This window comes from Lepidochelys kempii, chromosome 7 (assembly GCF_965140285.1).
Source record: "Lepidochelys kempii isolate rLepKem1 chromosome 7, rLepKem1.hap1, whole genome shotgun sequence".
Classification (NCBI taxonomy): Eukaryota; Metazoa; Chordata; order Testudines; family Cheloniidae; genus Lepidochelys; species Lepidochelys kempii.
In genome coordinates this window covers 95,848,811-95,871,759 of record NC_136386.1, presented here as the reverse complement: position 1 = coordinate 95,871,759, position 22,949 = coordinate 95,848,811, and the positions used below count along the sequence as shown (strand labels likewise).

The window sequence follows — 22,949 nt, the reverse complement described above, 5'->3', positions numbered from 1 at the left end:
CCCGCAAACCTTTCCCGATCCAGATCCCTGCACTTGCCTGGAGCCCCACTGAAGTCACTAGAGCTCCAGGGTCCACTTCCATGAAGCCCATTGCAGGACTGGAGCGTGAGGTTTGAGGATTGATAACATTCAGTTTCCAACATCAATATCTGGGCTGACGGTTTTGGAAAGCCCTGGCAAAGGGCCAGTCTGCCAGTGCATGCCGCAGGCTTCGCTCTCCGAGCCCGGCAGACCAGACACAAACCAACCCGCGAGCATCAATCAGCCTGCGCGCCGACACCCACCCCGAGCTCCGGCGGGCGCAGAGGGAGCACTGCGGCAGCGGCGCGGCTGGCGGGGCGGGGGCCAGCAGGGGCGGCAAGTTGCTGCCTGAAGTTTGCTCCGCGTTAGTTCGGAGCGGAAGGGGGCTGGGAACGGGGGATTAAAGGGGGGGGGGCGGTGATTCTCAGGGCAGGCACCTGGCTGCGCCGGGAGGGCTCAGTAACCCAGGCCGGAGCCAGCGGGCCGAGGCCCCCTGCAGCGGAGGAGCTGGGGAAGGAGGCGGCTGCTGCCTGGGGGAGCTGCAGTCCGGCCCGCGTTGCTCAGGCAAGGCGCGGCGGCGGCGGCGGCCGTGCCCGTTACTATGGGATCGCTGCCTTAGCGAAGCGGCGGGGGGCGGAGGCACGGCGTGCCCCGGGCAGGGATTGCAGGGCGCGGCACCCCGGGGAGAGGGAGCGGGAAGCGAGCGGCGTGGGTGGGGCGGAGGGCTCGAGGTGCCTGTGTGCCGCGCTGCGGGCCAAGGGCAGGGCTACAGCCCGGGGCCGCCCCGGGGAGCCGCCCCGGGGGGGGGCCCGAGCAGGCGCTGGGAATGAGCCGCAGAGGGCTGGGCTTGGAGCCCGCAGCCAGGCTGCTGGGGTGAAGACTTCGCCTGCCACTTCCTCCCCAGGCGGCATGGAGGCTGTGGAAGCCGCAGTGGCTGGGTGTCCGGAGGAGGTGGGTTGCTATGACTTCGAGCCGCTGCCGACGCTGCTGGAGGATGAGGTGAGTGTGCCAAAGTGCAGCCTCCCACCCCCCTTTGGCAAGAGCGCGCCCTCGTCCCTGAAGAGCTCTGGCTACTGCGCGCACCTGTGGGCGAGACCGACCCTTCCCAGCAGCAAACTGTGGCCCCAGCGCTGCACTTGCTGGAGTAGCTTCTCGGGATGAACTTGTTTGTGTCAGCAACTCCGCTGCTAGTTCTCCGGTCGCGGTGCTGCTGGCCTGCGCTTCCCGGCCTGCCCTTCCCTGCCTTCGGTTGTTTACGGCGGGGCGCTGCGCTGCGAGAGCGGAAAGTGTGGACTTAATGGGGAACTAACCCTGTGGTAAACGCGGACTGGCCAGTCAAGGGGATGTAAATCCACTTCCACAGGGACCCGATCATCTTAACTCAGTTGTAGGGAAAAAGCCGGATTCTCCTACCTTTTAAAAGTTGTGAGGGCAAATTGCTTTTACTCTTCAAAGCAGTAAGTTATAAAGGAAATGTTCTGAACTATCTTTTTCCTGCAGAACTGTAGCATGCAAACATCTCTGGGCAAGGATTTATGATTAGCAGTTATCAAAAGTCTGGGAAGTCTTATTACATAGGAACTAGAGAAATATATTTAGGGGCCATACAGAGACATGTTTCATGTCAATAAGATTATCTTGCTCCCTCTTCCTAATAATCCCAGAAACCTGTGTTCCTAATGGATTTACTCCCTCACACCCTGCTTCTTGATACCCCATATTCGTCAATATGATTTAACTGTTGTATGTCTGCAGACTAATGTCACAAATGTTGGACTATGACTTCATTGTAGCATTTAATAACAATGATTCTTAATCAGACAAAATCACATAAATCCCCTTCAGTAAGCAGCAAACCAGTTTTTCTTCTGTGAAAGCTTCCCTGTTGCCATGTTAACGGCCTTTAACAGGCAGTTGGAAAGGCTGCTAAGTCTGTTTATACTGTTGTGCTAAACAAACATGTAAAGATGGAACTGTCTCTAGTTCTGAGTTGTTGTGTCATACATAATTCTACTCTTGCATTATTGATCTCTTCCTTCATAACTCAAGGAATGATTTGGAGAGTGTTGCTTGCCTGATTGGCTAGCATTTGGATAACATGGACCAGAAATAGTTTAAATAGTAGTTTAGTGATGGATACATTTCGCGCATTGGGTTCAGTTGTTAAATAGCACTTTTCTCTTTCTTCTTACCTCTCTGTCAATTTCAAGGGTAGAATCCATCAAGTGGTAACTGTGAAGAGGGAGTAGCCTAAACCATAGAGAAAGCTCTTAGCAATGCAAATAATAAATAATTTGGAGGAGGGACTGGCTGCAGTTCTTTTCAAGAACTCAAGTAGGATCAGGTAATCCATTTTTGGACATTGTCCGGTGACCTCTGTTTCCTTGAGCCTGTCACATGGTGAAGATTTAGCACAATCGTTTTTGCTCTCAAGAGTTGAGTGTGAATCCAAATCCTTTAGCAAATTGGAAACTAATCGGGGATACCTTTTTTATTCCTCAGACTGAACAAGATTATTGTCTTCTGCAGGTGTATGAATCATGATTCAATAAGTTTTCCATGACTACCCTTTGGAAGATCTCTCAGACTGCTCTCAGGATATTAAGGGTGCTTCCTGACACAATTATTGCATTCTTAGGAATATTCAAGAAGAGTGATTAAAAGTTGAAGACCTAAAAGTGTGGGTGGTGGAGGGGAAAACAACTTCTTAATCTCTTAAAGCTCTATAGAAGAGCTAGGCATTTATTAAATGGAGCTTGACTGCCATTCCTGGCAAGCTCTTAAAAGTCCCCATTTGAATAGATACTCTATATTCTTGTTTTGAGAAATGTCTTTTTTGCTGTCTGGTTTGTCTAAGAATATTCTATTTCTTCTCTGCTCACTCTGTCAGATGCCTCTTTATATTTAAAATGTTGTCTTTCACATTTAAGTATGTCTTATGGCATAGTTTACTGGTGGCAAACATCCAGGTTGCCTCTGGACCACAAAGCATGTGCAGAATCTGCAGAATCTAAGCTTTCATTTGTCTCCCTCAAAGGGTTTCTAACCTCATGATAAAGATCTTCCAAATATGATCTGTGTGATAACACAAGCTATGAGTCTACAGATGACTATAAGAAATGGCTCTAAGAGTCTGAGTTCTCCTTGACCCTTTTATTTCATTGAGATGTTAACTTGAAAGCCTGATGAGCCTTGAACTTGAAGGAAAGATTTTTCAAAAATGCCTAAGAGATCTAGGAACACAAATCCCACTAAAATCAATGTGCTCCTAAATCCCTTAAATGTTTAGAAAATCTCCTCAAGATTTAGCATTATTTTATTTCTGATCCTTTTAAGAGAAGGGAGCATGGGGGTGGAAGAGGAGCCCAATAATATAGAATTGGGAGGTGTTACAGAGAGGGAGATGCTGAAGGAGGAAGTGGAAGAGACAGACTGGGAAAGAGAAGAGAAAGGAGAATCAGAAGACCAATATGGTGGTGTTTCTAACGTTGGGAATATTTTTCCCATTAAGTGATGCTGAATGCAATGATACAGAAGTAACAAATATTAATGACTATGTTAATAAATTTGCCTTTACTCCATCCCAAAAGAAAAACAAACAAAAATCAATTGTTAGATATTTGTAAAATATATGTTCTGTAACCCGAAACCCTTCACTAACTTTTTATAGCTAAACTCAGTTCTAAATATCTGGAATTTTGGAGGTCTGAGAAATGTCAACTACTTATTAGAGCTTTGAGAAAATTGCTACTATGTTTTTTTCCTGACTAAATTGTAATGAGTATGTATCTAGCTTGAAATTTTGCCCAATTGTTTCATTTTTTTAAAGTTGCTTGGGAAAGGCAAATACGTTTCTTGTGGTTACTGCCCTTATCTTGGGGTCCTTATGTTGTGTAGGATTCCTGGAGGTTTCATCACATGACACAATCTTTAATAAAAAAAAACCTTTAATTCCTGGAGATTCTAGGATGATCCTGGGGGGCTGGCAATAGTAACTGTTGTGTGATAATACAGCTATTAGGCATGGCACTTCTAGCCATAAGCTTTTTATCCAAGCAGCTTCCTAAAGCATACAGTCATAGAAGTTAAAAATTGAAAGAGCCTGTCAGATCTTCCAGTGCATTGTCCTGCCAATGTAAAGTTATTCTCTACTCTAAACTAGACTGAACAAAGCAATACAAACTTCTGAATGTCTCCAACAAAGCTTTCGCCACGTTTCTTGGAATTCCCACACACAGCCTAATAAATAGCACAGCTGTGAAGACAGACCGCCTTATTTGTTACCTTGACCATTAGGTAGCACTGGATAAACAAAAACCTGGGGCTACCATCAGGCACCTGGAGGCTGTTTATCTAAAATTTTGACTTATGCCCCTCCCACAAAAAAAATCCAACACAAAACATGTGTTGCACCACCTGAGGCTCACAAAAGAGTTACAAACACTAATTAAACCTTGCAATGGCCCCGTTCAGGAGACAGGTGGGGGAAACTGAGGGAAAAAGAGCTTAAAGTGACTCCCCCAAGGTCACACAGGAAACTTGTGGCAGAGTCGGAAAATTAATCCAAGTCTCCTATGACCCTGTGCCTTTACCTCAAGACTATCCTTTCATTTTAGTGTGGTGCAGGAGTGTCTCAATTTAAATATATTGCAAAAATACCTGTTTTCTGAAGTTAATGTGAGATCTTTGCACAGGTTGACTGTTTCCCTTAAGACACTTTTTGTGCTGAATATGCTTTATATTAAATACTTGAGGGGTAGGAGTGGGAGGTTAAATTCTTTGTCCTAGGAAGTCTGAGAACTTGCTAGAATCACATCAGGTTGTGTATTGTAGATGACATTTGACACAATTAGCTACAAGTAATGTCATCAAATGCAGAGTAATTTCTGAATTCATGTCTTGGCAGGAGAATGTGTCCCTTGCTGATATTCTGTCACTGCGGGATAGCTGTCTTACCGAGCAAGATATCTGGGCAATTTGCCTGGAGTGTAGCCATTCTATGAAGAGCATCTCCCATTCAGCAATCTTCCAGACACTTTGCATTACTCCTGACACTTTGGCTTTTAACACCAATGGCAATGTGTGCTTCATGGAACAGCTCAGTGGTAAGTATTTATGCTTCTAGCCAATTTGTTAAAAAGTATGCAAAGTCATGCTGAGAGCATGTAATAAAACATTATACACTTCAAACTTTGATGTAGAATTAATTAGACTGCAAAGCAGAATTTCTTGATAAATGGTTGAATGGCGGTCCATATAAGCACTCTACATTTACTAGTTATGCTAATATTGAATAAAGGTTTCTGATTGGATTTAGTAAGATCTTGGATCCACTTGTTTTCACAGATTTTTTTTTTCCCACATGAATTTATTGCACTTACATTTTAAACATAGTAAATTATGGACTTGTGCAGACATGAGTTTGCATGTCTGAAAGTATGGGCAAAGCATAATCGGGGTGCTGCTTCTCTCACCACTTAAAATATGTCCATGAAATTACAAGTATGGCTAAAGAAGGTGGGTATTTGGCTGTAGATCTAGCAGTAGAATAGATGTGACCTGATAAAGCTTTCACAGAATGGAGGATTGAGTGGTGTCTGCATGTGGCGGAATGTAAGATCTTTATGCCTCATTGGAAACATGAGGATGCTGCCATTCACAAAAGGACTTATGATTTCATTGTGAATGAAAGTCTATTATTGGATAAGATGAAATCAGCAAAAATCTCAAGAGCCTTAGTCTCTCACATTGCAAGAAATACTTGTGGCACCTTAGAGACTAACAGATTTATTCAAGCATAAGCTTTCATGGGCTAAAACCCACTTGATCGGATGTATGCAGTGGAAAATACAGTAGGAAGAGAGAGATAGATATAGATATATATATAATACGCACAGAGAACATGAAAAATGGGTGTTGCTATACTATAACAGTGATCAGTTAAGGTGAGCTATTGTCAGCCGGGGGGGAACCAACCCCCCCCACACCACCTTTTGTAGTGATAATCAGGATGGCCTATTTTCAACATTTGACAAGAAGGTGTGAGTAACAGTGTGTGTGGGGGGGGGAATAAACATGGGGAAATAGAAGGTAGATCGTGCCAAACCAACCTGATCTCCTTCTTTGAGACAGTAACAGATTTTAGATAAAGGAAACACAGTGGATCTAATTTACCTAGATTTCAGTAAGGCGTTTGATACCGTGCCGCATGGGGAATTATTAGTTAAATTGGAAAAGATGGGGATCAATATGAAAATTGAAAGGTGGATAAGGAATTGGTTAACAGGGAGACTACAGCGGGTCCTACTGAAAGATGAATTGTCAGGCTGGAGGGAGGTTACCAGTGGAGTTCCTCAAGGATCAGTTTTGGGACCAATGTTATTTAATCTTTTTATTACTGACCTCGGCACAAAAAGTGGGAGTGTGCTAATGAAGTTTGCGGATGATACAAAGCTGGGAGGTATTGCCAATTTAGAGAAAAAACGGGATATCATACAGGAGGATCTGGATGACCTTCTAAACTGGAGTAATAGTAATAGGATGAAATTTAATAGTGAGAAGTGTAAGGTTATGCATTTAGGGATTAACAACAAGAATTTTAGTTATAAACTGGGGACGCATCAGTTAGAAGTAACAGAGGAGGAGAAGGACCTTGGAGTATTGGTTGATCATAGGATGACTATGAGCCGCCAATCTGATATGGCTGTGAAAAAAGCTAATGCAGTCTTGGGATGCATCAGGGGAGGTATTTCCAGTAGAGATAAGGCGGTTTTAGTACCGTTATACAAGGCACTGGTGAGACCTCACCTGGAATACTGTGTGCAGTTCTGGTTTCCCATTTAAGAAGGATGAATTCAAACTGGAACAGGTACAGAGAAGGGCTACTAGGATAATCCGAGGAATGGAAAACCTGTCTTATGAAAGGAGATTCATAGATACTGAGGTCAGAAGGGACCATTATGATCATCTAGTCTGACCTCCTGCACATGCAGGCCACAGAATCTCACCCACCCACTCCTGTGAAAAACCTCACCTATCTCTGAGCTATTGAAGTCCTCAAATTGTGGTTTAAAGACTTCAAGGAGCAGAGAATCCTCCAGCAAGTGACCCATGCTACAGAGGAAGGTGAAAAACCTCCAGGGCTTCTTCCAATCTGCCCTGGAGGAAAATTCCTTCCCGACCCCAAATATGGCGATCAGCTAAACCTTGAGCATATGGGCAAGATTCACCAGCCAGATACCCGGGAAAGAAATTTTCTGTAGTAACTCAGATCCCACTTAATCTAACATCCCATCACAGGCCATTAGGCTTATTTACCATGAATATTTAAAGATCAATTAATTACCAAAATCATGTTATCCCATCATACCATCTCCTCCATAAATTTATCGAGTCTAATCTTAAAGCCAGATAGATCTTTTGCCCCCACTGCTTCCCTTGGAAGGCTATTCCAAAACTTCACTCCTCTGATAGTTAGAAACCTTGGTCTAATTTCAAGTCTAAACTTCCCGATGGCCAGTTTATATCCATGTGTTCTTGTGTCCACATTGGTACTGAGATTAAATAATTCCTCTCCCTCTCCAGTATTTATCCCTCTGATGTATTTATAGAGAGCAATCATATCTCCCCTCAATCTTCTTTTAGTTAGGCTAAGCAAGCCAAGCTCCTTGAGTCTCCTTTCATAAGACAAGTTTTCCATTCCTCGGATCATCTTAGTAGCCCTTCTCTGTACCTGTTCCAGTTTGAATTCATCCTTCTTAAACATGAGACCAGAACTGCACACAGTATTCCAGGTGAGGTCTCACCAGTGCCTTGTATAACGGTACTAACACCTCCTTATCTCTACTGGAAATACCTCCCCTGACGCATCCCAAGACTGCATTAGCTTTTTTCACAGCCATATCAGATTGGCGGCTCATAGTCATCCTATGATCAACCAATACTCCAAGGTCCTTCTCCTCCTCTGTTACTTCTAACTGATGCGTCCCCAGTTTATAACTAAAATTCTTATTGTTAATCCCTAAATGCATAACCTTACACTTCTCACTATTAAATTTCATCCTATTACTCCAGTTTAGAAGGTCATCCAGATCCTCCTGTATGATATCCTGTTCCTTCTCTAAATTGGCAATATCTCCCAGCTTTGTATCATCCGCAAACTTTATTAGCACACTCCCACTTTTTGTGCCAAGGTCAGTAATAAAAAGATTAAATAACATTGGTCCCAAAACCGATCCCTGAGGAACTCCACTGGTAACCTCCCTCCAGCCTGACAGTTCACCTTTCAATATGACTCACTGTAATCTCCCCTTTAACCAATTCCTCTTCCATCTTTCCATGTTCATATTGATCCCCATCTTTTCCAATTTAACTAATAATTCCCCATATGGCACTGTATCAAATGCCTTACAGTGGATCTAATTTACCTAGATTTCAGTGTTTCCTTTGTCTAAAAAATCCCTTACTCAAAGAAGGAGATCAGGTTGGTTTGGCACAATCTACCTTTTGTAAAACCATGTTGTATTTTGTCCCATTTACTATTGACCTCAATGTCCTTAACTACTTTCTCCTTCAAAATTTTTTCCAAGACCTTGCATACTACAGATGTCAAACTAACAGGCCTGTAGTTACCTGGATCACTTTTTCCCCCTTTCTTAAAAATAGGAACTATGTTAGAAATTCTCCAGTCATATGGTACAACCCCTGAGTTTACAGATTCATTAAAAATTCTTGCTAATGGGCTTGCAATCTCATGTGCCAATTCCTTTAATATTCTTGGATGAAGATTATCTGGGCCCCCTGATTTAGTCCCATTAAACTGTTCGAGTTTTGCTTCTACCTCAGATATGATAATCTCTACCTCCATATCCTCATTCCCATTTGTCATGCTACCATTATCCCTAAGATCCTCTTTAGCCTTATTAAAGACTGAGGCAAAGTATTTGTTTAGATATTGGGCCGTGCCTAGATTATCCTTGACCTCCACGCCATCCTCAATGTTTAGCGGTCCTACTTCTTCTTCGTTCTTTGTTGTCTTCTTATTTATATGGCTCTAGAACCTTTTACTGTTGATTTTTAATTCCCTTTGCGAGGTCCAACTCTACTTGACTTTTAGCCTGTCTCGCTTTATCCCTACATTTTCTGACCTCGATAAGGTAGCTTTCCTTCATGATCTTCACTGATGAACACAGTACAGCTACTAGATGCATATTAATTTTCTGGTACAATTAAAGGTGATGGTTGCTCTGTTCCCCAGCAGCTTAGATCAGCTGAGATGCCCAGGGTATCACCTAGATCTAAACAACTGGAGGCAGGAAGAGCTCTTAAAATTCTTAGGCTCTGGAATTCGTTTTTCCCTGCCTCCCACTGCTCTGATAGAACTTCAGCTTGACATATTGGACTCTTGTTCACCCAGACGTTTGCCTGAAAGGATGGGTTGGAGAAAGAGATTTTTGGGGTGAGGATTTGTAGCTTTTTAACATCTGTCTGATTTGAAGCCTTCATTTGACATTGAGTCTTGGGTGATAAATTTGTTATACATGTGATCAACTCTAAGAGCATTTTGTAAGTTTAAAAATTAACATTTCTCCCCTTCTGAGGGAAATAACCCAGCCTTTGGAGCCAAATCCCTCAGGCAAATGGGGCAACACCACCAAAACCCCACCATAGTTATACCCCCAATGACTGAGTTGCCAAATAGGCATTAATGCAGCAGCATTGCTGCAATAATCTACTTACAAGCTGTGGTCCAGGCCCAAATCCTCTAATGAAGAGCTTCGCTCCTGGTCTTTCTGTATGGATTTGGCTTGGAAAGTGAAGTGAGCAGCTATGTCGGCGTGCTGGCTGGAGAGGCCCACAAGGGCATCAGTCATATTTGTGGCATGAGGTCAGCAAGCAACTGGGTTGCGTACTTTGAGATGGAGATTTGGTTCTTCCTCATCTCAGAAGATGTTAGTGATGGCTGGGAAGACTTATCTACATGTGCTTGTTCTGTAACTTCTAAGAAGTAATGGACAGAAGGCAAACTCCTATAAGCTTTTATTAGCTGGCCTTGGGAAATCTTTCCTTTGGTTACTGGCTTGGAATTTTGATTCAGAGATTCCAAGGCCAGAAGGGACCATTGTGATCATGTAGTCTGACCTCCTGTATAACACGAGCCATGGAACTTCCTCAAAATAATTCCTAGAGCACATCTTTTAGAAAAATATCTAATCTTGATTTTAAAATTGTTGGTGTTTGGAGAACCCCCACTACAACCCTTGACAAATTGTTCTAATGGTTGTATCCTCGCTGTCAAAAATTTGCACCTTATTGTCCGTTTGAATTTGTCTAACTTCAGCTTCCAGCCATAGGTTTGTGTTATACCTATCTCTGCTAGACTGAAGGTGCATTATTAAATATTTGTTTCCCATGCAGGTACTTAGTGTTGTCAAGTTATATCTTATCTTTCTCCTTTATTAAGCTAAATAGATTGCGCTCTTTGAGCCTTTCACTATAAGGCAGTGGTCTCCAAACTGTGAGGCGCCCCCCGCTAGTGGGGCATGGAGGAATCTTTGGGGGAATGCGGCGGGGCCCGGATCAGCCCCCATTGCAGTGGGGAGGGAGCGCCGCCCTGCCCTACCCCACCCCGCCCCACCGCCAACCACACTCCATCACTGCCTCCAACCACAGCTTTTGGCCTTGGTTCCTGGCCCTGGCCCCAGCTCCTGACTCTGCTCCCTGCTCCACTTCTGGCCACAGCCCTAGGTGCAGCCCCATTCCCAGTTCCCACCCCCAGCCACAACCCCAGCCTTGTCCTCCGGCTCTGTTCCTGGCCCCAGCTGCAGCCCTGGCCTCAGTTCCTGACCGCAGCTGCAGCCGCGGTCTGAGAACTTTCAGGTTCCCAGAGAGAAGGGGATTAAAAATATTAAGTTGGTAGTTTGGTGTCTCAAATAGTGGTTATCTCTTTCTCTGATTTTAATCTTTTTGCTCCTTAGTGGGGAGAGTGATAGTTTGCTGCTTCAGGATGGTTAGAAATAAGGTACAGAAAGGCATACTTCCCTATGTAATCATTAAAGGGTCCTTTTGGTTAGAATTAATAATTCCCCTACAGCACTGGAACCATCAGCTCTGTACAGAGTTGTGTTTGTAGCTTGGAGGTGTGAGAACCAACAGGCTTGTCAATTATATAGATGTTTCATTTTGTGACATCAAACTGTCAAGACGATATCATTGTCAATTTCTTAATCTGGCATTCTTTTTTATAGATGATCCAGAAGGTGCCTTTGTCCCACCAGAATTTGATATCACTGGTAACACGTTTGAGGTAAGTAACAGATAAAGATATAGATCTTGTTGGTATTCTTGGTATTTTTACAATACTGAATGCTTATAGTTTTTCTTCAACATACGGTCTTAATGTTTGTATTTAATGCTCATGAATGGGTATACTATTTTGGGAACGCAGACTATGTATATGTGTATTAAATGGAAATTTCTAGGGAAGTAAAATGGTATGTTAATTCTATATTAAACAATTTTTCACTAACTGAAAATATGAAAATCCTTTTTTGCAAGAACAGTATATTGGTCTGCCTTAAACCACAGCTGGTCTGAATTGTTTTATTTATCCTTCATTGGTTACATTTGTTTGTTCAGAGACTAGCCATGATTTTTTATGACCAAATATAACATTTGTTTGCTATCTTCTTCAATAAAATAATTCATGGTGGGGCAATCAACAATTTTATCTTTGGCTCAATGAAGAAACAAATGGATGTCTGTTGCCTTGCAATCCACAAATGCTCTACCTTGTTAAATTAAATTAGTATTAAATTGTTTACACTAATTCATTAGTCTCCCAAATCAGCCATCCCATAGCAGTATTACAAGAATATTTTGTTTTTGTTACTTTCTATTGAAATTCCTGGATATACTATTTAATGTTTTTTGGCTTGTATTTTAGATAATACCTAAATTGGTTTAATGGGCAGCATGTTTTGTTGTCAGTCAAGATACAAGTAAATCTATTTTGTTTCCACATAATCTAATACAAATAACTTTATTTTGATGCTTGCCTATCTTTTGTATAATTAGGTTTTATAATTCTCTCTTGCTCAGCAAATGTGGGTTTTTGTTGTTTGTTTTTTTTTTAAATGTGTCTGCCAATTAAGCTCTACAAATATGAGGATGAAAAAGAAATAGAAAAATTATAGACTATGGTATAATACAGTTCTGGAAGCTTTAGAGACATGAGTTCCTCTTCATCTCTACCCACTACCATGAACACTTGGCCATCATTACAATTACATAGGCAATCAGAGCTCAAATTGCTTGACAGTCTGTACTTCCAGGTTTTTGCACACTGGATGTTCTTTATATTCTGACTTGTTTTGGGAGAGAAAGATATAGTTGGTGGCTATTTCTTCCTGAGAGGCACTGAAACTTTTTCTCTTTTAGATTGATGTCCCTGCAGCTCTTTCAGGTCAGGAGGGATAAATATTTTCTCTACTCCTTATGCCCAGATAGGCCTCCTACATCTGATCAAGTCTTGCATTCTCATTCCAGCTCGTTGAGGTCTTTTTTTTCCTGTGCAAGCCTGTCTTCTCTCTGAGTCCAAAGGCCTTTACCTCTGGTGAGCTTGGTCTTGTGTGCCATGTGTAAGCCTCTGGCTGGCCAGTGGTTTGGAAGTCAAAGATTTTGAGCTTTTCTGACCCAGCAGTGCTCCAGAATGCATTGCTACTTCCCTGCTGCCAACTCTAGGAAGTCTCTGAACCCTTGAGATGTGAGACTCATTGCAGCTAGAGGTATTGGGAGAGTTTCTAAGTTCTGAAAATCAAATGTTGGAGGCAACTTTGGGATTTGAGAATTGGAGGAGGAGTACTTGTCCTAAAAGTCCTCAATTCTTAGTTTGTTTTAGATGATGTGCAAGCCATTTTTTTTTTCCAGATCAGTTTATCCATGTCTACTAAAAATCCCATAATGTCTGTTGTGGCAGTGCTTAGATATTTCTGTTATATTGAACCCACTGGAGGGAAGGAGAGGGAGAACAGTTAAATATACAAGATGTCTCTTTCTTTGTTACGAAGTTAGAAACTTAAGCAGAGCTCTCATCATCCTGAGCCTGCAGAGGGACAAACTGATGCTCAGTTCTCTGTACTGTACATTCAGAATCATGATGCTTTTAGTGAAACTGAACATTTTCACTCTGTATATGTACCTCGTGTATATACAGCTGTATACTATAGATGCTCTCTTACAAGGGTCATCACTGCAGTGCAATGGTATTTGAGAGAACCCCATTTTCCCCAGTGTACTTGGATTAGGAGAGGGATCTGTATTTAAGTTATGCAAATGTTGACTTTTTAATTGTTTTGGCTATATCTGACATCAATAAATTATGGATATTTAACAGGTACCCCAGGCCTAAAGACCTACCCCCAAAACGTCAAACCTATTTTACAAGGACACTGCTCTGGTTCCAGTAGACAGTGGCATTTCTAGAAAACAAAGTATCAAATGCACACTATTATAAAAGAGGTTGAGAAATAAACTAATTTTAAGGCACTTATTGCTTACAAGTATAGTTTATATTCCTGATCTGGTATTTTGCTGTCTTTCAATATTTGCCTGCTTTTATATTAAAAAAAGAAGGTTTACTCAGCACAGTAACAAAGACCGTTTAGATTCTATATGAACTAATATTGAGACACATTTCTCTTCTCTAAATCAAAAGTTTGACCAACTGTACATTTTCCCAGCTCCCTCTCTCCCCACCTCCCCTTCCCTTGTATCACAGTTTGCTAGCATGGTGATCAGTGAATTTTGACCGGTAAGAGAGGCACAACAGAAATAGTTGTGTTACTGAGAGTTCTTCAATAGATTTGTTTCCATCACCAACTCAGTACAGTAGGAGTTTGCCTTGGGTTAAAAGTGTTGCTAGTTTCAACCGAGTGTCAAATGGCTGTTTGTCCATATCACAAAACTACCCTTCAGTCTGGGACAGTGGGTCGCTAAAGCACAGCCCCACGGTTCTAGAATGTGATCTTGCATTTAGATGCAAGACTTAGATGTCTGCCATCTGTGAACGTGGTTTATAAATTTTTTTTAATAGCACAGCTGTTCATTTCACCTATGTTCCAACTAACTGATCTGTTTAATCCAAATCTGCATGTGCATTCAGCACTTCTTGATTTTTTTTTTCTGCCTATAGCAAGTTTAACATTTAGCACAAGTATTGATGATAACTCTGTGATCTCTTCCTTTTTAAGAGATGGAAACAAAGTGTAGTAGTTTTTTTTATTTTTATATATATAATTTTTTACCCTACCACACTTCTTTTAACTATAGTGAAGTCTTGAGAATAAAATCCCCAATAGGGTATGAGGGCACAGTGTAATGGCAGGGGTAGGAAGTGTGTAGCGGGGGAGTTCAGGGTCTGTGTGATGGGTCTGCCAGTGTGGTCTCAGGCAATATCCTGATGATGCTGTAACTTCTACCAGGCTGCTCTCCCTAGACCTTGATTGGGGCTCTAGCTTTTGTGTCAGCCTGACTGTAGGTGTGCGTCTAAATTTGAAATTCCACACTGTGGCACTTTGGGGTTTAACCCAGACCAGTAAAGGGTTGCGTCACCACCTTCCCTGCAACTCTGAGTGCCTTAAATGCTATGATGCTGTGGCTCACAGCCTTGACACCTACATCCAGAATACAAGCATGCAAGTCACACCCTGGCTTTTACTGCCCACTTACTTTTTGCAAGGTGATCCCAACACCTCCTCTGTCCTAAAATATCCCTCAAACTATCTGCTCTGTAGTGTTCAGCTCACTTGCTGAAGTTAAGTTTGCTACTCCTTTAAAGAGACAGTATTAACTTAACTGGCCTTGACAAACCCTCCACTTCAATCAGAGCACTTGGCTTATGATAAAAATATAACAAGTTTATTAACAAAAGGATATAGGTTTAAGTGATGCTAAGTATAAGGAATAAGGATAGAAATGACTACATACAAATAAAAGTAAAATATGCTTCTAAGACTAAAACTTAATTTAGCAAGCTAGAGTCTTTTGTTCAAAGACGTTTTTCTCACCTATATTCAGTTTTCCAGAGACTTTCAACCAAGGGGGTTGAAAGGTTCCACTTTTCTCAGGTATAAAAGAGCCCTGGCCTCTTGAATCTGCCCTGTAATGGATGCCAAAATGGCTTTCTGTCCTTGCTTATATCTTCCAAAGTTCAATGACCTTGCTTCAGGAGGCAGGAAGGTTTTCAGCAGCTGTGACTTCCATCCCCTGCCAAGAGTGTTCAGTGGCCATCCTCCATTCTAGTTTGCCTGATGGCTTAGTCTGCCTTACATGTAACTGGACCTTCATTGTCTCTGCCTGACAACTAGGCAGGTCAGACAAGCAAATACATACTCCTTTGTCTAGGGCAGATTGGGCTTATACATTGCTTGCCAAATGCATTTTAAGAACAGAATTCTAGCACATATTTGCAACTCATCGTATACACCCTGTATATACACCATGCAATGATTTTTGGAACCAGAGTGTTTCCAGTTTGCATATGATACAGATTATGACAACAGTGAGTTGGGTGTAGTGAGTATGTCAGGTCTGACAAAAGTTGCTGATGAAGTAATGAACCGTCAGTGGGCCACTGTCACATCCACCCTCCAACCCCTATAACTGTTGAAAGTGTGAAGAAGCTTTGTCTTGTTACTTTCCTGTCCTCTCCAAAGCCACCTCCTGGGCTGCTGTGAAATGGAGGATATCTGTTTTCTCCCAAGCTGTGTGTGTGCATGGTGGGGGTACTGGGAGGAAGAGGGAGAAATTACTTTGCTCGTTCTGTGGAACACTTTTTCTGATATGAGGTAGAGCAAGGAATTTTTCTGATACTTTACCCTCCTACCGTTCCTTGTGGTTCCTCTTCCACAGTGGTTAAATGCAGTATGCTTCCTGGTGAGGCTCCTCCAGCAGTAACAGGAAATTCACATGATCCTTGGTAGTTGACTGCTGTCAAGAAAATCTTGAATAATATAAGTGAAACTGATCAGTCTTGTTAAATTGATTCCGCTGCTTGGCAAAGAGGTATTGTAGCTGTCTGTCTCCATTCTCCACAGTTCAGTTTCCTGTATTTTATTCAGAGTTGTCTGCTTCCCTCCATGACAAAAATAACTTGCAACTTTTATTTTGGTTCATTATAATGACTCTGCAATGCTATGGAAGAGGGAGTTAGATTCTGTTCAAGCATAAGATTATTAACAAAGTTCCAGTAACCAACTCTTCTTACTAACATATTCTGTCACTGTTTTGTATTGGTTTTTCACAGATGTACCTGAGGTCAGAATACGAGGCCAGCAAAATAACAGATTTGTAATAAAGTACATCTTGGTCTTTCAGTTCCCAAATTCAGATTGTATGGCTGAATTTGGATTTTCAAACTGGCCTTTTAAGCATATTACATAGTAGTTTACTGTATATGTCTAAATGTGAGATTTGGCTGTTAAGTGACTCATGTTCAAATATTAGGCTATTCATGTTGATCAGTCTGTATCTTTTTGCAAAGAAATGTCATCAAAAGGCAGAAAACTGCATGATCAGATTTTCATAATCCTTTTTGACAGCCTCTTAGTCTATTGGGAGAGCTCTTTCTGTGCAGAAGTAGTTCTGTTTGTGCAGAGAGGTCTAGAAGAAATTAAGTATCAGGGGGTAGCCGTGTTAGTCTGGATCTGTAAAAGTGGCAAAGAGTCCTGTGGCACCTTATAGACTAACAGACGTATTGGAGCATAAGCTTTCGTGGGTGAATACCCACTTCGTCAGATGCATGTAGTGGAAATTTTCTCTTGAGAAAATTAGTTTCTCTTGGTTCTCTATTGACTGGAAGAGACTGAGCCTTGTCCTGGGTCTGAGAAGTCCTCAAACTCTGTTCTAATGGGCAGCTTCCATCTGTGTGCTGAACCATATATGAGGGTAACACCTTAGTGCTTGAGTCGGTGGACATGTTAGGAAATGTAGTTGGAGCTTTAAAATAAAATTTTCATAGAAAAGGACAAATATATTATGTATCTGAGATGAGAGACATTGTATTGCTATCTTCATATCCAATGATGAAATGTAAGGTTGCAAACCTTGATGCTGGATTTTAGCTAGTGGGATCCCTTAAAAATGCACTATTTAATACTATGGCTAGGTCAAATTTGAAACCTTTATTTTCCTTAAGATTCAGAAAATCTCTCTCTTCACATTTCCCCCCCACATTATAAATAAAACCCTGAAGTAAGAGAGATATAATGTCTATATATGTTAGAACATACACAGACTATCTGTATCTTACTTCAGGGTTTTATTTATAGTGTGGAGGGGAATGTGAGGGGATAGGTGGGGAGGATTTATTAATACACTTGCTTAATATAGAACACTAATCTTAATGTAGGGTTCCACAAAGAAACTTGTCCATATTAATCATTTTTCTTTTAGCATTTTAGTGCTGTGTGTTCTACCCAAAAGAATTCAGGTTTTATTAAATCAAACTTGAAATAGGCAACTTGTCAGCACAGATAAATTTAACCTTTCCCTGTTTCAGGGTTGTCTTTGCACCATATGGACCTTGGTGGGATTCTTTTTTATTGATAGATGTGTTGTGTTTTGGGTTCTTTTTTTTTTTTTTTTTTTGGTAAATAGCTCTAATTTTAACTTTTTCCTTGCACAACAAAAAATCTAATTCAGGTATGAATTTGAGAGGTAACATAAATTTTCTCTGCTCAACAGCTGTATAACTACTTTCTAGGTCCCATTCTTACTATGTCGATTGGGAACAAATTGTGTTAGTTAATTAAGAGAGAAGTTTCACACTATAAGAGTCCTCTTGAAAGTAGAGAGGAAGTATTCTGGGTAATTATTGATACATCTAAAGAAGTAGATGTGAAACTCACAATTTCAGAATGAGTTTAAAATTTGAATGTAAGAAGCTTCTAAAATTAGTTTTCTATTTTTTCCTGTCTGGTCTTTCAGGCATCCAGATGTTTTATTGTAATGCTATTCCCAGAAGTGTCTTAATTACTTCTTCTTGGATTACTCTTTCAAATCCTTAGCAGAGAAATCAATGGGGACCTTATTCATCAAAATTTGAGGTGTATGCACAATACTTGCTGCCTAGAAGGGTACTGTCAGAATGGTGGCATAGGTAGCTTTTTCTACATTTTGGCCACAAATGTGCAAATACATGAGTGAATAACTTTACATATCTCAGTAGTCCCATTAAGTCAGTGCATCTAGTTAGTAGCGTATGTAAAGTTATTCAAGCTTAAGTATTTGCAGGCTGAGGACCTCGTGTGTGTGTGTGTGTGTGTGTGTATACCCTTCACAAGAGGGTTTTTAAGTGAAGTGACTGCCTTGGAAAGTGACTAATAGGAGTGCCCTGAGCCTGTGGGGAGCTATGCACAAATTTTGACCTGTAACAGTTGGGGGGGGTTTCAGTCCTCTGTCTCTCCTAAGCAAAAACTGTCAATACACTGAATTGTGTGGTGGCTTTTATGTGCGCTAATGGCAATTGTAGAATGGCATCAAACTAATATTCATTTTGACTTGAGGTAGGATTAGAACTCTAGTTACTGGAGATGAAAGGCTGGCAGATTTACCTTAAACTAAGCTAAGACTGTTTAGTGGATATGCCCCTCCAGTAAACCAAAATACATGGGTTATACTTTTTGTGTGTGAGTAGTAAGACATGTCCGTCTCTCAATAAATGAAAAAAGTGAACTGACCTTTATGGGTTTTACCTTTCAGCCAGCTGTCAATGTGGCTTCCATTTTTATGGGTGCAGTTTTGAGCCCATAGTAGCTGTTTTACTAATTCACTACTGGCACTATATTAGTGGTTAGTTTGGGCCTGAAGTAGACTATGAAGAGATCCATGTGGTATGTAGCGTTATAACTTTTGGTGACATTTTTAGTGTACCACACCTTTTAGTCTTTAGGAGTTTGCCCATCAGTGAGGTCAGCTGCCATTTTGTGAGGCAGAGTTGATTCAGTACATTAGAGGAGACACACACTCTGCTCTGAAATGGAGGTTTATTTTTGTTCTTGGTTTTATTTCCATAATGTAAAGTAAATCATTAAAACTGAAGATACATATTGGCTCTTTGTGCCTGGAAAGCATAAGTCTGTCTATTAATATTTTTTGTCAAGAATTCATTGAGTGCACCAAAATGCAAGTACAATTACTGCTGGTTTTTTTTAAAAAAAGTACATCTCTGAAAATCTGGCAGTAGTTCTCAAAATAACTCCTGTGTGCCCTCAGTGGGAGGAAGAGGTCAGGGGACCCAGTGGTGACAGTTCCAACATCCTTGGTCTGTCCATGATCCTCTTCCCCCCCCCCCCCCCCGCCATGTTCTGCTATGTGGGGTACTCTCGGTGAAGCTTCAGTCCATACTGCTGGTGAACGAGCTATAAAGAGAAATATTTATTGAAATATTTATTGCCTTTCTCCCTCATTGATTCTGCTACCAAGAGGTCCTTTGTACCCCATTTGCCCTTGAGGGAATGTGGCAGTCTGTGTGATTATTGTAGGGACTTAGTGGGATAATGATGGGCACCCACAATTATTCATGTTTGTAAAACTTTTTTTCTTTTTAAATCCTATTGCTATTGTTCATGCGTGACTCCTAATGTTAATGGGGAAAGATTTGCCTCACTGAACAGAGTAGCCTTCTGAAATGTAACAACCATTTTGTATAACTGAGTTGGCTTAAAATGAAAGTGTGTATAGACTAGCCTGGATCTTTATAAATCAAGACACAAATGTCTACCACTTTATTGTACTCCAGGTGGAAAAATCTGAATAAGGTGTCTTGGAAAAGAGTTGGCACATTGAAATATTTTCGTTTTCAATTGTAGATACCACTGTCTGTCCTTCCATATCAATCTACCCACTGCATCCAATCTTGTTCTTCTTCCCCTGCCCAGGGTTGCCAACTTTGTCATATTTAAAAACCAGACACTCTAGCAATGCTGCCTCTGAGGTCCCTGAACCCTGTTTGTTCCTTTTCCCCTCCTTCCCCCCTGTTGCTCGCTGCTCTTCCCCTTTCTCCCCCCAGGTCTGGAGGGACTCATCTGTGGAGCCAGGGCTTTGAGCCGCAGCTGCCTGATGCAGGTAGGAGGTGGCCCTGGCTGAGTAGGGGCTGGTGCAGGTGATGACCTGGCACCTCCACCACCCGCAGTAACCAGACTTTGGGTGTCTGATCAGTACATCTGACTGGATGCAGTGAGGTCAGACTTTTCAACCAGACTTTTCAGTTGAAAACTGGGTACCTGGCCACCCTGCCCCTGCCTCCAGACTTATTCAGATTTTTTTGTTTTTTCTCTTGGCTTTCAGATAAAGCTACTGAAATTAGAGAAATCTTTAAAAATAGAAAGCTTTGTAAATGCATGGGACAATAGAAGTATTAATAGTGAAAAGTGTCAGAACCTTTTATAAGGCCTTAAAACCAAAGGAGCTTGACTCATCAGCTGTGATATTAAGTGAATAAGTAGGGACTACTTAGTTTAGGGGCAATTGAGACACAATAGTATTGTGTGCGTAGAGATCATGGTATGCGCTATGTAATTCAGAAATATATACAATATGTATTCTATAACTTGTTAGTTAAACAACGTTGTCTCATTTCTCCTCCTTTTGTTCCAGCTTGGTTTTTAGACTGCAATGTCTGCAAAGAGTTACTAATGTTGTGCAATGCAAATTGATTGCTTGACATTTCACACAAGAACAAGTTAAGACTTGCAAGCTTTCATTTAGATGTTAGGCCAATAAAAAAGTCAATCTGAGTAGTGAAATAAATTGCATGTAAATTTCAACCACAAGTGGATTATTTGATTACTCCTGGGTTGTAATTCCTTTCTTTCCCTCTACAGAAATATTTTTTTGAGTAAATAGCTTTCAAATACTCTTTGGACACCTCTTCAGCTTTTTGCAAACAAATTACATCTGAATGATTACCAGAGTAAGATTTTTTTTAAAAAACAAACCAACCAACCAAACACAACCTGAATATAGGTATACAACTATCCTACAGTTTGTTTCAGCAATTCAATAACTAGAAAGTAGTTTGTGAGTATTCTACTGTTTAGCATTTTTATTTGCAGACTAATTTTCTATCACATCTAAGGTGCAAAATATATGCTTTTTTTTAATTCATAATACAATATTTCAAAGTAATTACATTTTGCTCATGCAGGAAACTATTTGTTCTCTCTGTTATGAAACAAGACTTAAAAATAATGGGCCTACTTCATTATGTATGATGCTGAGGGACTCTCCTGCAAGAAAATATGCTGGGGCGTTATGCCTTCCATACTAGTTCTGGGTTTTATTTCTGATCTCAGTTACACCAGTAAATTTCCCAAATGGATGGAATTTGTCTGGATGATGCTGGCACAATTGAGAATAGTATCTGAAATCTGACCTTCTGTATGTTTAACTGTTGCATAATCCTTCAATATTCCATAATCTAGTTCCATTGCAATAATATTGGGAGGAAGTGTGGTTTTGTGATTAGGGGAAGGGAGTGGTATCAGGACTCTGGAGTTCTTGATGCAAGTTATTGGGTTCAATAAAGGGGAAACTGGGTTAATTCTAAGGCCTATGCTTATTTACAAAAGGTCAGACTAGGTGATCTAATGATCTCTGTTGGCATTAAAAATCTATGAATTTTTTTCTGAGCATGATCACAGGTATTTCAGCTTTTATTTTAGAAAGCCATGTAAGTCACATGACAGATGATGAAATGTGCATAGAGTTCTTTGGGTATTCATTGCCATCTTACCTTGGTTTGCATAAAGATCCTATGTTTATAACTAAGGCTACATTTTAGTCACGGGTATTTTTAGTAAAAATCATGAAAAAAGCAAATAAAAATTCACGGCCCGTGATCTGTCCATGACTTTTACTATATACCCCTGTCTAAAACTTGGTGGGGGCTGCCCAGGGTGTGGTGGGGGCATGCGGCCTGGGAGGACCCCCATTGGTGCTGCGGGGGCCTGATGGCATGCAGCCCGGGAGGACTGCCGCTGGTGCTGGGGGGTGTTGACAGGGCCGGCAGGCTCCCTACCTGGCTCTGTGCCTCCCCCTGCCCTCCAGCAGCAGAGGGTGTGTGTGTGTGTGTGTGTGTGTGTGTGTTTGGGGGGGGGGTGAGGGTTGGGGCACAGGATGGGGTGAGGCAGGCTCTGGGCAGAGCTTATCTGGGGGCTTCCCGAAGCGGTGACATCCTCCTCGCTCAGCTGCTAGACGGAGGCATGGCCAGGCAACTCTGCGCACTGCCTCTGCCTGGAGGCACTGCCCCCGCAGCTTCCATTGACCGCAGTTGCCAGCCAACGGGATCTGTGAAGCCAGCGCTCTGGGCAGAGGTAGCGCATGGAGCTTCCTGACTACGCCTCCACCTAGCAGCTGAGTCAAGGGGATGTTGACACGTCTGGGGAGCCCCTCAGGTAAGCGCCGCCCAGAGCCCGCCTCACCCCGTCATGTGCCCCAACCCTCTGTCATACCCAAATTCTGCTACTGTATGGGGAGGGGAGGGCAAGACTGCCCCACCAGCGGCCATTGCTACTGGCACAGCGGCTGTCTGAACTGCCCTCGGGCCAGGTGCTTCGTCCTCTGCGGAAGTCAAGAAGGTAACGAATTCTGTGACAAACTCGCAGCCTTATTTATAACCAGTCCAACAAATTGAAAAAACAGGGGTGTGTGTGTGTGTGTGTGTATATACATTGAACATTTCTCCTAATCCTTTCATTTCAAGCATTAGTTTGCTGGATTTATTTAGAAGGATAATAACCATGTTCAGGCCCTCGTTCACAGAATTTAAATGCTTTGCACCATGAAAGTACAGAAATCTCTATGAAACACCAAGCTACTTCAATAATGTAAGGAAACCAGAGAGAGCCAAAATAAGGTTGGATGCAAGT

The 22,949-nt window shown here is 41.7% G+C and overlaps 1 protein-coding gene across 1 annotated transcript in view; it reads left to right on the top strand.

Annotated features, from left to right (window-relative positions):
• Window positions 1–806: 806 nt before the first annotated feature.
• The window catches only part of KNDC1 (kinase non-catalytic C-lobe domain containing 1), a 128,718-nt gene continuing 106,575 nt past the window's right edge, over window positions 807–22,949 (top strand). The window contains exons 1-3 of the mRNA XM_073353950.2: window positions 807–1,020; window positions 4,928–5,126; window positions 11,268–11,326. Coding sequence (XP_073210051.2) covers window positions 931–1,020; window positions 4,928–5,126; window positions 11,268–11,326 — 348 coding nt within the window. The 5' untranslated portion in view covers window positions 807–930. The remainder of the gene's footprint in view (window positions 1,021–4,927; window positions 5,127–11,267; window positions 11,327–22,949) is intronic.